We start from the raw sequence: 18,676 nt of genomic DNA, 5'->3' as shown, positions 1-18,676 counted from the left end.
CTCCATCTCCTGGGTTCAGGCAATTCTCCTGCCTCAGCCTCCTGAGTAGCTGGGATTACAGGCACGCGCCACCATGCCCAGCTAATTTTTTGTATTTTTAGTAGAGACGGGTTTCACCATGTTGACCAGGATGGTCTCGATCTCTTGACCTCGTGATCCACCCGCCTCGGCCTCCTAAAGTGCTGGGATTACAGGCTTGAGCCACTGCGCCCGGCCCCCAGTCTGATTTTTTATACTATTTTAATATCAGTCATTACACACACAGCTGAGTGAGAACCAGTGTCACCCACACATATCCTCAGAATTGGTGCTTCATTGTCATACTTCTCAATTAATGTCAGATGGCTCTGCTGTAACAGCCTAGCTCTCAGCCAGCCCTCCCAGCGTATACCAGATGATCTCTCTCTTATGTTTCCATGTTTTCCTTTTGTGTTGGCTCCTTTCTCAGATATTGCAAAGAAGCTTAAAGTTCTCCTCTGTGATCCCTTTCCTCCCTCTTCTTCAACCTCCTCAAAAACTGTTGGAATTTCCTACTTCTTTTAATGCCAAATTCCTCAACTTATTGTAGTATGCAGTATAACTTCTACCCAGATTATAGCACTGAAACCTCACAAGGTTAGCCATAGAGTCCCTATCCTTGATGATTCCAAGGATAAGACCTCAAGTTCTATATTATTGAAACATTCTGTTATTGACCGAATATATGAGTCATTCTCCCCAGAATTCATCTATTGAAGCCCTAATAGACACTGTTTAGGAGATGGAGACTTTGGGTAATTAGGTTCAGATGAGGTCATTAGGATGGGGTTCTTAGGATAGGATTAGTGCTCGTGTAAAAAAAAACAAAAAACAAAAAATAGGAAAAAAGCAAAACAACACAATAGAACTGTCTCTCTGTCAGTTTCATTGCTATCTATATCCTCTATCTCTATCTCCCAAAGAAGAGGTCATGTGAGTACACAGCAAGATGGTGGCTCTCTGCAACGCAGGGGAAAACCTTCACCAGAAATCAACCATGTTGGCACCCTGATCTTGATTTTCAGCCTCCAGAACTGAGAAAATATACATCATTTATTTCAGCTTCCCAGTCAGTGGTATTTTGTTTTGGCAATCAGTACACTAAGGTCTCCTTGGTTCCCATAATATTGCATCCTTTTACTTCCCACATTCTTTCTGATTACCTTTGTTTACTGCCTACAGATTTTCCTTATCTCACCTCTTAAGTGTAAGAGTTCCCCAATGTTTATTCTTCCTTGTAGTTCTTTTCTCATGTCATAGCTACCCTCTTGCGCTCTTTAAATATTTTGACAATTGATCTTCAATTCTAGAGGTCTGGCTTAGACCTTTCTCTTAAGTTCCAGATTTAAATTTCTAAGAACGTTATGGATACCTCCCTTTCGATGACTTTATACCACTTTCAGTTAATTAATCTGAAACCCAACTTGTCAATATGTCCTCTGTCCAACTCCTGTGTTCTTTATCTGTTTAATAGTAGCAGTATTTTTCTACTCACCAAGGCTCAAATCTTAAATGTCCTATTCTATTTTCTTATTATTTCTTTCACCTCACATAACTTGGTATTTCAAGTCGAGTGAATTAAGCACAGAAAACGTTTTCATACGCATGCCTTGGATTCAACTTTCACTCTACTGCTCTAGTTTAAGGTTTTTATTTTTACCTGTTATTTGCATTACTGTGGCACTCTATTAACTGATCTTTCTATAAGTCAATTTCTTCCCATAAAGCTTACACATGATGATGAAGCTTTACCAAAACCTTTAATGCACCTTGTGGATTATAGAAAAAGTACTGAAACATCCTCTTGGGACATTGACTATTATCTGTATTCTATCCTCTTCTTGCATTTGCAAATTTGCCCAGCACTATACCTCTCTATATGCTTCATGCATAACAAATTCTATGTCATGGCATGAAAGTGCATTAACATTTCTGCATCTTCACTTATACTATTTTCACTACGTAAAATGCTCCATAATAGCACAATTTCTTCAGTTGAAAAACACCCTATATGGTCAAGTTCAAATGCTACTTATACTCGAAGATCTTTCCAGTCCTCCTACAGATACTACTCCACTAGCTAGGCTTGATCTCTTTCTTCCCTGGGCACTGAAAGTGTTATATTGGTTTTCCGCTATGGTACCTAACATAATACATTTAGTTATATTTTTTTAGTGTCTCCCCTTGTCATATTTCAAGATTGGTGCAGTCAGTGCCTGCCTCATATATATATATATATATATATATATATATATATATATATATATAATCTTCAATACCTAGCACCTTATATCAAGTACCTAAGTGCTTTTAAGCTTACAATGCTTGATTGCATAAGTGAATGAATGAGAAGTAGATCCTCAATAAATATTACTACTCAGCAGTAAAATTTTATTACAAATGGCTGCTGTTGCCAATGCAGGAAGCCTTGCAGACAGTAAGCAGCCTGAAAACAAACTGTATTATTTGAGAGGAGGTACTTTTATCTCTTAGCTAAAGTTTTTGCAGGTCACTTTGGTATGGTGTAGTATCAATTTGAACTCATTAAATTGAAGAAATGACACAGGAAAAAAAAATCTTCTGATGTTTAGTATAAATATCATGAAGAATTACAATAGCTTTTCATGCTATATATCATATGATTAAGAGAAAAAGAATTTCAAAATGGCAATATTATCTTATTTGTGAGCCAGAATAGTGAATGCGTTCTTTCAAATAAATTCTGGTAGGGTACAGTGACTATAATTAACCACAGTTCAAGTAGCTAGAAGAGAGGATTTTGAATCTTACCAACACTAAGAAATGATAAATGTTTGAAATGATAGATGTGCTAATCACCCTGATTTAATCATTACACATGGTATTCAGGTATGAAAATATTACCATGTACCCCATAAAAAGGTACAGTTATTATATGTCAATTAAAAATAATAAAAATTTAGCAGAGCTATATAATTAAATGAGAACTGCATCAAAAATGAAAAGAGGAGAAGATGCCACTTCTATTTGGCTGTGATATCTGTAAGCTCACTAATACATCTCTTTTCATAATCAGAGGAAAGACAAATCAAAATGCTTACCCAGGGCCTAATGACTAATGCTGCAGGCTTATTTGCTTCTACTGGTGGACAAAATATGTTTCTAGCAGAGAGGAACAAAGTGGAAAATTTCCTCAGAGCATCATTCCATTTAGAATTTCACTTGGTTCTTGACTCATTTAAAAAAAAACCTCAAATACTCAAGAAATAGTCCAGGTAGCATAATAATATTCATTATAGGTTACTTAAGTAAAATACATTTTAAAATTACTTCTTTGTGTCAGTCTGATGCCTTTAGGGAGGAAGGATTGTAATTGTTTTTAGCTTTGTATACAATTCTGCATGCAAAAGGTCATAGCAATGTTTTATCACATTTCAGCTCCATGTGCCATCAAATTGTTTGGCACTCAGTGATTTTATTTATTTAGGAATAATCTAGAGATGTTTGTTTGAAATTTAATCATTGATATAATTACTTTTTTAAAAAGCATGTCGTTTACATGATATTTGAATTTTTCAGTTGGATAATGTTAACTCATTTTGCCTTAAAAAGAAGTGTTAAATAACTTGGATCTAAATAATTTACTTCTTCATAAATGTCCATAGATTTCCATTTTTTCTATTGCCAAGAAAGATTTTTTTTCAATATTTTTAAATATACTTAGTCCTGAATATTTTTCCATTCGTGTTCATTTTTTTAAAAAAGCTAAAGAAATGAGAGGTGTCAAAGGCAACTGCAGTTGATCTTCCAGGATAGGAGTATGTCTGAAGGGACTACTGATTATAAATAACTCAAGGAACCCAAACACCCAGTGTATTAATTAAACTCCTCCTAAATGATATTCCAGAAAATGTAAAGTGTCCAAACCTTTGGCTGTGTCAGATATTCAGCTGTGAATAAAATCAAAAGTTGAAGTAAACTTTGCTAAAAACAGACACACAATATCATTCAAACCACGTATCTCAGAAACAGCCTGTCATGAGAATGCTGCTGGATTTGCAACTCCTCAGAACAATGTTCAAACAGATAGATGAGTTGGAAGCTCTTCATTACAGCATCTGTTCTGTGTTTATAGCGACACATGCAGACTGCTGAGCACCCTCAGTGTACCACAAATGTAGGAGTTACACATCCAGAATAGCAATAAACTCATTGGGTGATGTTTCTCCAGAGTTTTTAGCCCCTTTGCTTCAGTTGGCAAAACTCGAGCAGATTTTTGCTGCTGTAAAAATATTAGATTGTTTGTGGTTTTGTAACTTTGGAGACAAACTAGGAAAACATAAAATGGCAATAAAAAGGGTAAAAACATAAGCATTAAGATTCTTTTTTATCTACTAAAATTACGGTCTCACATAATTACCACAGGAGCAACAGCAGAATAATTGAGAAAAATTAGTAAACATATGACTGTTTTCCATAGAAGGTTAGCCTCAAATACCCTCTCTGGGTCATCTCATTGCTTGGTACCTATTGGAGAAGGTTTAAATTATACACAGAAACCTGCAGGTTATAATTTTTAATTAGAAATATATTTCTTATTAAATTATTTTAATAATGCTTGATAAATTACAGCTGATAGTTTCACAGTTTGCTGATAAAACCAGTACTTCCTAGACTAATAATCCAGTTCATTTAGACCATACTGCTTTTTCTCTCAAAGCAAGGTCCCACATTAAATTAATTTCTACATTTCTAATAGTGAAGTGAATACTCTCAATTTATAAGGAAAGTGGTTCCAGGTGTGGGAAGATAATCTCTTGCGGCAATGCCTGGCCACTAGAGAAATGCTTAGCACTGGTAATGTGACATCAGCTAGCTCCATCTCATCTCTGCAGCAAGCACTGCATGCTCTTCATTATTCACAGTTCACTTAAACTGGTGCCCATATCTATGTACATAGAATCAGTGGGAGAGCTTTCAAAAATGCATATTCCTGGGCACCAACGTAAGATAACTTAATTATGTAGGTTTTCTCTTTACCTTAAATGGTTAGAAGAACAAGTTTCAAAATGACACATACCCCAAAATTATAAGAAAGCTTCTGAAGAACCATAATAAAGGCAAGACAGTTAGAAACATGGAGCTACATAATGGTGGATGTTGTAATGGAACCCTCAGAAAATCATAGGTGATGCAATAAAGCGAATCTTCTAATCCTTATGAACGTTCCAATATAAAGAATGCCTTCTTTACTTTCATTTTCTGTCCTCTTAATTCTTCCCTCTGAGTGGAAATTGTTAGTGATGCCATTTTACATCTGGACTTTACGGCTAATTGTCTATTTTTTTTTCTCATTTCATGGCACTGTTGGTTTGCTTTCATGATCCCTGATAACCCCCTGCCAGGAGTTTGCTACTGAGGGGAGTTTGGCTAGAATAAAAAACATGGTAAGGGGGAAAAAAAAACAGCTAAGCAACTTTTATGATGAACATCTTGTAACACACTTAAAAATGGATACATCAAGAAGTAAGCATACGTTATTGGCTTCATCCTAATGTTGAAAAAAAGTAGGGATGTCTTTACTTGTTTTCCCAAGACTCCCTGGTTAGATCCCCAAGTATAGAAATTCTGCAAAAATGCCCATGTTGCTGGTTGAAAAGTAGACAAAAAGCCAATAAATTTAAAGCAATTAAAATTTTTGGCATGTGTTAAAGTGAGAAATATCACACCAGTTAAGACCTAGACAAAGAGTGGCTAACGGGAATTACATTGAAAGGTTACAAAAATCTTACTATCACATTTGGGATTAAGAAAACAATAATAATAATAATAAAAGTTACAAAAATTTACAGCAGACTACTTTTCTCACCTACAAAATGGGCGAAAATAATGTTCATTTCTCTTATAATACCTTGCTGATAGGTTCAGATGGATGGAATAATTATTAAACAATGTGTACCTTATTATGATTATCATTAAAACTTTTTACTTTTAAAGGATTATTTGAAAGAGAAAAATTAATGCTGCTAATTGAGGAAATGATTTAATTTTTGGATAATTCAGTTACCTTCAGAACTTCAAGCATCCATGCTATTTTTAAGATAAAAGTATCACATTAAATTTGTTTTCATGGGTCACAGAAAGAGGTGACACATGCAAATTTTAACATGTGCTTCTTCTCAAAATAAAAAAAAGAATAGCAAAGTGTTTATCATACAAACTACTCAGAAGAATTATAGAAATCATCTGGACTTTGAATAGAATTCATCTGGACTTTAATGTTCACACAAAGTCTTGAGTTTGGGGCTTATCACCTGATTCACTTTTTTTTTTCTTTGGTGCTTTATGACTATAAAACTATTCTGATCATGACCTTGCAGTAGCAGAGATGACCCAATTCAGGTATAACATCGTGGAACATCTTTATTACTATATACATAAAGTTCAATAAATAAGAGAGATGTGATAAGATAGTTGATTGAGGGATCTTATTTTAGGACATACTCGGTGCTCAGTGGTGATCAAATTTTGAAATGGCAGTTTCTCCAGGTACTAAGTTTTCCTCCCCTTCACCCCAGTTTAGTAGTGGTGTGATTCCAGAATGATAAACCAGAAGCTACCTTCACCATGGTCAGAGCTAGACATTATAATTAGTGCTTGCCTCTCTGAGCCAGACCCCAGGACCGCAATGATGCTCCATAGAAGAAAGGCCCATGTGAAAGGGTAAGTTACTGGCAGAGCGGAAACTTCCACTTCTAGGCAAGAATGAGGCTTGTTTCCTGCTCCTGTTCTTTTAAAGAAATGAAAACAGAGAGAAGCCTCCGTTCTGCACTCCTACTGCAACAGAACGTGAGATTTAAATGAAAGGAGAAAAGATTAAGAAAGGAAGAGAAAGTCATTGGGGAAATGGAAGAGAGAACTCAGAAAACTAGAGGAAGTTAGGAGAGAGAGACACACACAGAGACAGAGAGAGAGAAAGGAAGAGAGAAGAGAAGAGAGACAAACCCAGGTCAGATAACTCACTTGGCATTCCCTGCACCTGCCTTCTTTCTTCGAAAGATGTTGAGGAAAGTGTTGGAGCGGCAGGGCAGCTTGCCATCGCCGACATGCATGCGGACAACATCAGAGGTGGTGAAGGCACTGCGGACATTCCTCTCAGGCTTGGCAATAATGATGTACATCTTGGGAGTGAACATGCACCCCAGGGCCACTGTTACACTGAGACTCACTGCAAAGCAAGTTGTGATGATCTTGTAGTTGCTCCCAAAGTAAATGGGCACAAAAGCTAGCCAGATGATACAGGTGGTGTACATGGTGAAGGCGATATATTTGGCCTCATTGAAGTTGGCGGGCACGTTGCGGGTCTTGAAGGCATAGTAGGTACAGCTCATGATGAGGAGTCCATTGTAGCCCAAAGGAGCCACCACACCCAGGTTGCTGGTATTACAGATAAGGTAGACTTCCTTGATACTTGGGTAGGACAGAATGGGCATAGGGGGCTCCATGATGATCAGGGTTACCACCAGGGTTAGTTGCACGCTAATCAGAATTGAGGCAATGATCACCTGAGCCCAGGCACTCATGAACCTGGGCTTTCGGGTGCAGATCTTCTTCTTGCTGCCAGCCAGGATGCGTGCAATGCGATTGGTTTTAGTCACTAAAGCAGAGTAGCACATCGCAGAGGAGAGGCCAACCAAGAGGCGCTGGAGGTAGCAGGAAGTTGTAGTAGGTTTGGCAATGAGAGTGAATGGGCACACATAACCAAGGAAGATGCCAGCCAGGATGATGTAGCAGAGCTCCCGACTAGAGGATTTGACGACTGGGGTGTCCCGGTACAGTACAAAGATTAGGGTGACAAACAAGGTAACAAGGATGCCCAGGCATGAAAAGGCGATGGCTATGATGGATTCGATGTTGCTCCACTCAAGATAGCGGACAGGAATGGGCTCACAGCCTGTGGTGAGAAAAATCATTTTAGCATGAATCCAAGGTTTCTGCTAGGAATAACAGCATCCTTATTAGTCACCAGGGACACAGTCATCTTTGCATCCTTCATGGCTTATGGTATTTCATGATTTTTTAAAAATGCTCACTATTACACAAATAAAGATACATCATGGTCTTCTCTGGACAATTATATCCCAAACCTAACCTCGTTACAAGCCTAATGCGACATTCTTGAACCTATAAAAATGATCTTTTCTTCCAACACCAGCATTATAAATAGATGTCATTCTGTGAATGGGACTCGGTTTTACACATTCAGAAAAAGAAAACACCCAAATGAAACGTGGTTTCCAGTGAGGGTTAAGTGGTGTTAATGGGATAAAATAAATTATTAAGCAATAAACTAACAAAACTTTTCTTTTGATGTAGTCATTGTCCATAGGCAAGTCCAGCTCACAGACAAGTAGTTTTTGGCCAGCAAAGTGTTTTCAATGTGAATTTTGGATTTAAGGATATTAGTGATTGAAAATTTTGCAGACTCTGAGAGCTAGTTGACATCACCCCTAGCAATGTGATTACTCATATGAGACTGTTGATTAGTTGGCACTCATTGTGCCAACTAATTAAATGTTACCTTAAATATCTTAATATTTAAATATCAACACCTTAATTATCACCCTTCTACTCATGAATCATGAATGATCTGTATCTGAAGTCTGAGGGCCTTTGAGTTAGTAACCTCTAATGGACATATCCAGGAAGAATGAAATCTCCCCCAACCTAGCTCTTTAAAGGAAAGACCAGAATTTGTTCCTAAATACCTGACTTACCTTTTCCCTCTAGATGGAGAATAAAATCTATTTTGTATTTCAGAATGAGAGAAAAATTTGTCAGGCTCTGGAGATAACCCCTTCACAGAATTTTTTAACCACAAAATATTTGGTGTGGGCCAATATTTCCCAAATTGTGAGAATAAAATCATTTCCATAAGTTTAGGAAAAGACTCATTGTTCTGTAGCCATGGCAACAAGAACCATCAGAATCAGTGCTAAACCTGTCAGTCAATCAACAACTTGCCTCAATGAACATGTGTTTGTATGCCAGGCAAGCACCGTCAGCTCTTGCTTCTGATAATCACTCAGGCAAGATCAGAATCACTTCAGTAAATGAGTGCCAACTAATCAACAGTCTCATATGAGTAATCACATTGGTATAGGTGATGTCAACAAGCTCTCAGAGTCTGCAAGGTTTTCAATCCCTAAACTCCACACTTATTTAAAACTCCATATAAAATAGTCCTCTGCTCAGAGAAATTGTATCTGCCTAGCGTAACTATCCCTTACTATAGTAAGCAATTTGTTTGGCTTTTGTGTTTCTTTTTTAAAAATGTATGTATTTAGTCTCACCATGTTTCATATTTCCAGGGACTTCACCAAGATAATTTTGAAGACCGCTTATTTGATAACATTCCAAGAGATGCTCTGATCAGCACGGTCACCCATTGGGTCCCTCATGCCCAAATTCTGTCCTTCCCATGTACTACCATATAAGTCAGTCTCAACAATTTTCTTGCTTTTGCTAATTTTAAAGAGCTCTTGTTGCTGAATTTACTTATTGTTATCCTAGGATTTGTAATCATGTGCACCTTTATATAGAAGGTCATTAAACTTAGGTCTTTGTGTAAGGTAATTTCACCTGTATCTTTAAAATATTAAGTCATATAACCTTTGGTTTTGAAATGCACCATTTGGTAATTAGACATAAGCTTTTTCTTATGTCAACAAACATTTTATTTTAGAAACATACAATTTGGTAATTTTTTTCACATCTGTTTGTTCCTTTGTTTTCTTTGTTTTTTNTTATACAAAGTCTTATTTTATGGGCTTTGTTTGTTTCTTTCTTTCTTTTGTTTTGAATCATCTTTTCTGTTTTGTTTGTTTGTTTTGTTTGGAATCAACTTTTTCTGTTGAATGTATAAGGGGTAGTTCATAAACACTAGAGGAACATGTAGGTCTAAGAAGTGTCCAATCCAAGCTGGCCCTGAGTGCTAATGTTTGGAGATCCAATAAACTGATAACCAATTTGTAAAAAAATGGTAGGTCGCTCAGCCTCAGGTTTCTTAGAAAACCTTGACAAGAGTACTTCCCATATTGTCAGCTTATGAAAGATCACTTATTTAGTGAATGTGTGTTACCGTCCTACAGTGTTTACTTTTGGAATCTAAGACACCATTAGCCATCACACAATTTTGACAGAACTTGGTGGCCTCTCTTCCTTGTGTATCAGGGATTTGTCTCTGTCTAAATACAAATCTCTTTCTGGAAGAATTTATTCTTCCTATATAAAGTCTCACATTAATTCTATTTTTTTTCCCAATACAGGCCAGACAGATGATACATAGTTGATGATAGATAGATAGATAGATAGATAGATAGGAAAATAGATATTTAAAATAACAATGGCCATATGGGAACTTTTAATATAATGAAATCAATAAATTAAAATATTTAAAAGGGGCTCTAGACAAATTAGGAGATAAAATACCAAATAGTCAATTGTCAGCTCCTTTAGCTGGCATCCTGCAAACAAATTATCAAATTCAAAGATGAATTTTGTCAAGGCTTTTGTAACCTTCTGAATGCTACCTTCTTTTCATTTCATTCTTTCACTATGCAACATTACCTGACTCTCTAAACGAGCTACTCTGTCTTCAGGGTTTTCACTGGAAAATCTGTAACTTTTTAAACTTTCTAGAACATAAGTCAGAACTATAGAATTTGAATAAAAATCCTGGTGCAAAGCCAAATTAGGACCTATAGTTAATGATTTTCCTAAACCTTATGAGTACAGAACATAATGTTTGCTATAGAATTTGGAAATTTTATTAGCTATTTATTGTTCATACCACAAGTATGTATAAATTAATTCAATTAATTGTTAGCCTTTTATGGAGAAAAGTGTTTAAATGCGAGAGTAGAAAAGAGAAGATTAAAATAACCCAGTGGTGTAACATTTAAAAAATAAAAATAGAAAAAGCATTACATAAGGCACTTTCAGAAGCTTTTCTTTCAATAAATATTCAAAGTTGTAAACTAAATAAAGACGAAGAATAAACTTTAGGAAACCTTCAAATAGTTCTGAAATAGGCTCAACAACTGACATAAAAAGGACCATATTCTCTCCCTCTGTAAGTAGCCTTAAACCTCCTGAATTAGTTGAATCAAATGGAGAAAAACCAATTAAAACGTAAAATTACCAGTTTAGAAAATATCCAAGATATGGCTTGACATTTCCAGATAAACTTAAAAAGTAAATAACCAAAATCAACATAATTACAGACCTTTCAGTAAACCAACTAAAAGGTCTCTGTTGTCTATGGTTTGGGAGCTTGTGGATAAGAAAACCTGTAGATGTCTCAAGCAGAAGTGTCATCTGAAGAACATTTGTGAAAACTCAGTACAGCTCATGAAAAATGAGACAACTTATTCTGGAAGGACAAGTTGGCCAATTAAACAGCAATGGGAAGACATTTTCAGCATAGCAGAAGATGTGTCGAGCTCATGCTTCATTTGTAATTGAATTAATTTGGAAAAAATGTATGGGACATTGATAAAATTGCAAAAGAAACCTTTGAGGTTTCTGTCTACAATCCAGATGGATTATATACAGTCATTTCTGTCTATTATTTGTGACTAGGTACTAGTTCAAATAGTGTGCTTATTTTATGACTCTGTGTAAGCATTCCACCATTAAAAAGCCACAATCCTCACAATGGCTAAAATACAACTAGATTTTTATTTCTTAGCTGAAACATTCCAGTTTATAAAGCCAATGATATGAGGACATTTTCACTGGAATATTTATTCATGACCTCATCATTCCCAACACCCTAGAAAAATAAAAGGGAACCTTAATATACTGATTATCAGTGATTTTAAACTGAAATTCTGCAAAAGTCTCCGGAAGTAGAAAGGGAATGGAAGTTAACTGCTAACCCAAGGACCTTTGAACATGATAATAACCATACCATGATCTTCTGTGCAAGATCATCATTATAAAATTCTTGTATATATCATACTCTCCTTTGTATTTTCTTGTTTATTCATGTTTCTTCTCTTACTGATTTAAAGCTATAAAAATCTGAGGTTGTCTTTACTATTTCTCTTACTACTAATAGGAATTTATCTGAGACTAGATATTATTAGAGACAATCAACATACTAACTCAATAATTTAGTTATATCAAGCTATTGATAATGCAACGCATTTACTTTTCTGAGTAATTCCACTGATTTTTCGTATTCTGTTCCTTTGGGATTCCTCTTTTCACAACTACCGCTACCATGGTAACACCAGAACACATCGGCATGGACTATGCCCATGCTTTGTGCTTGACATGGCACCAAGCAAGTGGTAAATGAGATTTCATTTTCCATTCATATATGAGGCCAAAAGAAATGCAGAATCAATAGGGATCATTAAAACATAAGTATACATTAGAATGAGAAATCTATATTCTGAAATGTCCTAAGATAAGATTTACAAAATCGCCTGAATATATGACCCCATCATAGCTGCATGCCTGTTATCAGCTAACACCACGGTCTGAGCAGTTGCTAGCCCAACTCATTTGAATGTTAAAGTGACTTTTATGCATATGAGAAATCTTTAGAAATGTGACTGTATTAATATTCATCTATTTTTAACCAAGGAGAATTTTAAAAACACTTTACCAAGTTAAAGATCCCTAATCAACAGAAATGATCATTTGGCAGTGGACAGACAATATACAATAATTCCACAATAGAGCATCTCTAGAGAATAAAAGATATGACTTTGAGTTCCAGTATTACATCATATCAGGTCTTTTTATGAAGTTTTTTTTATCATAATGTTTTAAAATAGAATAGAAGTTCTTTTTAATGTGTGAGATAAGCCCTAATTACAGTGAAATGGAGCAGTGAGAAAAGTTTGAGAAAGCCCAAAAAATGTAGACAGGAGAAAAGTTTTTGTATCTCAAAGCCAAGACTTCTGACTTCTAAGATTAACCTGATAAAGAGGTCACTTTTGTCTTTGAGCTTCTTCCTAGTCAGTTGTGATCTCAGTCAAACAGATGAGAGGAGTGACTCTCAGTCAACCCCAGCTCTTGAACACAATGGCCATCTAAGGGGACCTACTTATACAAGAAAAAGAGGCCTGGCAGGAGGCACACACTATGAAGGAGGATAAAAATTTGAAGAGAAATAATGTAAAGTGGATGGAAGGCATGAGTCCCAAATGAGGTTGAAAAAGCTTTTCCAAGCCAGTCCACTGCATGCAACCATGGCAGAGTGAGAGAGCATTCATTAGATCCAGTGACAAACAATCGTGAATTCTCACTGTGGTTTTTCTATTAACCAACTGCATTGACCTCGATGACCTTGCGCGAGTCCCTTCTTCCTAATTCCCTCAATTTGACAAACACACATTAAGTAGCTATTATGTTCAAGGCATCAGGCTATGCACCAGAAAGTGGTGTTTCTCAATGGGTGGGACAGGGATTAATTGCATCAGGATCTGCTGAGTTCCACTCCAGAATGGGCAAAGGTGAATCTCTGGAGGTGGGCAATCCCTGGGTAATTTTTAGGCATGAAATTTAGCTGCCAAATAAAAAGATGAGTGAGATGCAGTTCTTACCTTCAAAAACATTCTGATCTACTTTTCTTCTCTTTAAAAAGGATCTTTATACTAGGTGACATGAAAGCTTTCTGCTGCTGTTTAATTTTTTTTCTAACAAAATTAACATTTTACAAGGTATTGTCACTTAGTAAGTATAATTTTAGTTACCTGACCTAGTTCTACTTACCTAGTCATTTCTGATATACTTTGAATAAACTGCATGATTTCTTACTTGGAAACAAGTAAAAAAGTAACCAACCATCAAGAATATTACATTTTCGGATGATTTTCAACAGCACCCAAAAAGGCATGGAGTCAAGGGTCAATGGAGTAGGTTCTGAATCTCACTATTTTCCTGACTTTGGCCATACAACTTCACCTCTCTAGGCCTCAGCTCCCTCTTTCTAAGGCAAGAGGCTAGATTATTCAGATGACAAAGTGTCTATGTACTCAGATTTTTTTTTTTAAAAAAAGCCTTTATGGCTCCTAAAATTTATGCAAAGTTTTATGAATCATTTCTCCTCTGTAAGCTCATAACAAGGTCTGTGAAAAACAAAATTCATTTATATGAACATCACTCTTAGGAAACTTACAAACTCATCTAATCAATCCCTCTGAGTTCCATTGGTTTTACCAGTGAATCATATGTTGCATTCATTTATTCCTTTCCATTCCCACTGTAGCTGTTCTAGTCCACGTGTTTTCAAATAACTCACTTGCATCCATACAACAGCTTCCTATACCACCACATGAAGCATACGTCAGAAATACAGATATCATGATGTCATTCACACTTTAAAATTCTTTAGTGGTCCTCCTGTGCTTAAAGCCAAAGTCCGAATGTGTATAAGGTCATACAGAAGCACTTGGCCATCCTGTCAAGTGTCCTTGTCTATTCTCATTTCTGACTACTATTCTACTGGGCCATTATGTCTACCCACCAACCCCACATACTTGTTCTATGATTTTCTGTATGTGTGTCATAAACTTTCATGTTTCCCATGTTTGACTTTAAGTCTGAAATTCTTTTCTTCTTCCTGTCTGCCTAACAAACTTTATGCTCTTTGTAGATATCTCTATTATTTCAATCATTCTGTTATGTTTTATTATATTTTTCCATGTTCCTTCCCTGATAGATTTTAAGCAAAATAAAAGCTGGGACAGTATTTCATTTACCTTTCTATCTTTAGGACCCACAGTTATGCCTCATCCATGGGAGATATTGAAGGGATGATAGCAAATATAAATTCAGGTGGCCAGAAATACCTTCAAATACAATTTAAAGAAAAACAGAAAACTACTCTATAACATAATACCATGTTCTACCACACAGCAATTCATTGTTATATAGATTTACATGAACTTTCTTTTCAATGTAGATTATAGAAAACTTATAAGAGATTTATGCATTCCTTGACATGAACACTTAAAAGTGTGCATTGTAAATTAACATTGAGAAGATATGAGCTAATCATGCTCATTTGAGCAATGGACACATCAGAAAGACAAATGGTCAGGGACAAGGTTTCCAAGTGAGGCAGTTCCTACCTGTTAGATCTGCATTGGGCCACCATCCCAAGTCACAAGCTTTGCAGGTGAACTCATCTTGCACATACTCGTTCTCTTTGCAGGCCGTGCAAATCCAACAGCAGCTCACTTCTCCTTTCCGTATAACCTATAACACAGATATTTCATGAATTTTAAAGATAGTTTTCTCAGAAAAACTTCTATTTCAGATGAGGACTTGTTTTCAGACTATGAATAAAGAAGAAAAGACTAACTTTGAAAAAAATATTATATGCTGAGGAATCTTAAGAATATGAATTTGCATATACTTGATTATCTTAGAGTTCAGATGGAAATGACAATTCATTCCATGATGGGTTTGTAGGCTTTTCAATACTAATTTATTTTATAGAGTTATTTGACTACATTTTTTGCAGAGTTAAAAATGAAACAGTTTAATTTAATCTTTGTTTATATTAACATTTATTACTTTTAAAAAAGTAAAAAAATATACATTTTTCTTCCCTGAGAAAGCAAGTAATGTTTTACCACAAAATGTCTCCGATAAAACCTTATTAATTCATAAAAGCTAAGTAATTATACAATATTTTATAATTATGAAAGACTGAATTATAGAAAATTTTACTCAAGAGCAAGTATATAAGTACATAAAAACAGAATGATAGCTAAGAATTCAGAATCAAGTATTGCCCTGCCTGACTTTTTCTAGTGAATTCAAAAGATCATATCAAGTATTGGTAGCAAAATTACTAGTTCAAAATTATGGGAGAACCACTTGTTATTTGAGCAGTTTAAACTTTCCCCCATTTTCAATTTGTTTGGTGAACACTTTACACTCCATAGTACAAAAATAAACATAAAAACACATTGCATTTAAAGTGAGTGTCTTGTAGAGAGCATATAATTTGGTCTTGTCTTTATCTCTAGTCTGGCAACTTCTGCCTTCTATTGTTTAGTACATTTACATTTATTATAATAATCAGTATAGTTAGATATAAATCAATCATCTCTTATTTTGCTTTTGTCTGTCCCATCTGTTCTTTGTTTTCTGCCTTCTTTTTAGCATTTCATTTTATCCCCACAGGGGCTTATTAGTTAGATCTCATTATTATGTTTTAGTGGTTGCTCTAAAGTTGACAATATACATCACTAATTTATCACAGTCTACATTCGGATAAGATTATACTACTTTATGTATAATGTAAGAACCCTACAGTAATATTCTTCCATTTTCCCCTCCCATCCTTTAGGTAATAGCTTTAAACATTCTACTTCCACATATTTATTTTATAGCCCCTTCTCAAATGAATTATTGTTTTTGCTTTAAACAGCCAATTATCTCTGAAATATTTTATAAGAAAGACATTATATTTTATATTTACTCATATATTTACATTTCTGGTTTTTAAAATTACTTTGTATAGGTCCGCATTTTGGTCTGGTATAATTTTCTTTTTACTGAAGACCTTTCTTTAACATTTACAGCAGTGCCTGTCTGAGAATATGATCTCACTCAGCTTTTATTTGTTTGAAAAAGCATTAATTTTGCCTTAGTATTTCAAAAATAACATTTTCACTTGCTATGGAAGTTTAAGTTGACAGTGTATTTATTTTTTGTTTCAGCATAGTTATGCCATTTCATTGTCCTAGGGAATAGAATTCTAGGTAAAAGATTTCTTTTTTTGCTTTCAGTGCCTTAAAGATGTTATTTCTTTCTTGTCTGACCTATAGTTTCTGATAAGAAGGCTGCCATAACTGTTATTTTATTACTCTGCATGTATCAGCCCTTTCTTATTTTGGATAATATTAAATTTTTTATCACTGGTTTTTAGCAACTTTACAATGGCTTCTTAGTGTTTATCTTGCTTAGGATTTGTTGAGCTTTATGGATTTGGGTTTACATTTTCATTACATTTAAAATTTTACAGCCATTATTTCTTCAGGTTTTCTTTTGACCTGCTTCAATCTCCCATCCTTCTGGAGCTTCAGTTGCACTTATAGTCTACCCCTCAGTATTACTCTGCAAGTAACTGAGAGGCTGCTCATTCCTTTTAGTTTTTAAGTTTTTCCCTTTGTGCCTCATTTGCCTGTTTCCCATTGCTATGTTTTTGAGTTCACTGACCTTTAGTTCTACAACAACAAATGTGTTGTTAATGCAATCCATTAAAATTTTTTTCTTAGATATGCTATTTTTCATTTCTATAACTTCCATTTTGTTATTTTTATATTTTCATTTTTATTCTTTTTATATTTATGTCTGCTTTAAAATATTTTAGCATGTATTTATCCTTGTGTTTTAATGCCCTTGACTGCTAATTTCAACATCAATGTAATTGCTGGAACTGTTTCTATTGCTCAGTTTTCTTCCTGGTAATGTAACACATTTTGCCACTTTTCTACAAATTTTTGGCCAGATGCATGACATTGTGTTGTGGATTTATTTTTCTTCCTTTTTTTTAAAGGAATGTTGGACTTTGAGCAGGCAGTTAAGCAACATACAGCTCAGTTTGCTCCCTTTGAGCTTCGATTTTAAACGTTTAGATCAAGTCTAGAGTAGTTGCTATTCTAGGAATAGTTTAGCCTCATTATTAAGATATGACACTCCAAGAGCTTTTACTTAATTCCTTATGTATTCAACAAGATATGTCTACTCTGGCTGGTGGAAGCTGGAAAAATTCCTGGCTCTATGTCAGCTCTGGAAATCCAGCTCCCTAGTAAGTATTCCTTAACTGAACTCAAAATACCAGCCTGCTGACATGTAGATTAGTATTCAATCAAATACTCAAGGGAATGCCTACGCTAATTTTTGTGACTCCTTTTTTGCATAGATCCATCTTCTTCCATACTTTGCACTGCAAATTCTTGCTGATTTGGCCCTCCAAAACTCTAAGTCTGTCTTCTTAAATTAGCAAGATGGCCAACCTATATTTGTTTTCTCTCTCAAATGAACAACAATCAGGAAACTGTTTCTGTCTTTCTGACTCGAGGCAGAAAGCTGAGTGATTTTAGGTTCACTGTGTTTGTTTCCTCTCACTTCCATGAACTGAAGGTCATGTACTATTTTCCAATGTCTGAACACAGTTGTTTCATATATTTCATCAAGATTTCTAGTTGCTTATGGCAGAAGGCTAAGTCTGGACTCTGTTTATCCATCATTTCTAGGAGCAGAAGTTTCTCTCTAACACATTAAAAATGTTCAAATAGTCCCATCTGTAAAATCAGAAATTAAATGCTAATTATTGCTATACTTTAAAATAATAGAAATTCTAGCCTTCATAAAAATAAAATAACCTTCCTGCAGATCAGGTTGGCATTTATACCACTGTTTTAGAATTACATAAAAAGATTAAATGACAGAATATTTTCAACAAGTATAGAAGGTTTTCTTTTTCTACTTTTTCTTTCAAATAACTTTTGAAAGTAGATTCAAATTAAGTCATTTTTGAAAAAACTCACACCTATCCTTAAAACAGGCATGCCTCAAAATAGGCAAGAGAAATTTAAATTATAAAAGATTTCTAAATGATATGAGAAAAACTGAATTAATA

General features: G+C 35.1%; 1 protein-coding gene across 4 annotated transcripts in view; it reads right to left on the bottom strand.

The window, feature by feature from the left end:
- The window catches only part of GRM1 (glutamate metabotropic receptor 1), a 424,047-nt gene that overhangs the window by 31,217 nt on the left and 374,154 nt on the right, over positions 1-18,676 (bottom strand). For all 4 annotated transcript variants that reach the window (XM_017503249.2, XM_017503247.2, XM_017503248.2 and 1 more), the window contains exons 7-8: positions 15,150-15,276; positions 7,021-7,951 (exon numbers count right to left, since the gene is read on the bottom strand). In XM_017503249.2, coding sequence (XP_017358738.1) covers positions 7,021-7,951; positions 15,150-15,276 — 1,058 coding nt within the window. The remainder of the gene's footprint in view (positions 1-7,020; positions 7,952-15,149; positions 15,277-18,676) is intronic.

Source organism: Cebus imitator, unplaced genomic scaffold (assembly GCF_001604975.1).
Source record: "Cebus imitator isolate Cc_AM_T3 unplaced genomic scaffold, Cebus_imitator-1.0 Scaffold307, whole genome shotgun sequence".
Taxonomy (NCBI): Eukaryota; Metazoa; Chordata; class Mammalia; order Primates; family Cebidae; genus Cebus; species Cebus imitator.
This window is presented reverse-complemented; position numbering and strand designations above follow the sequence as displayed.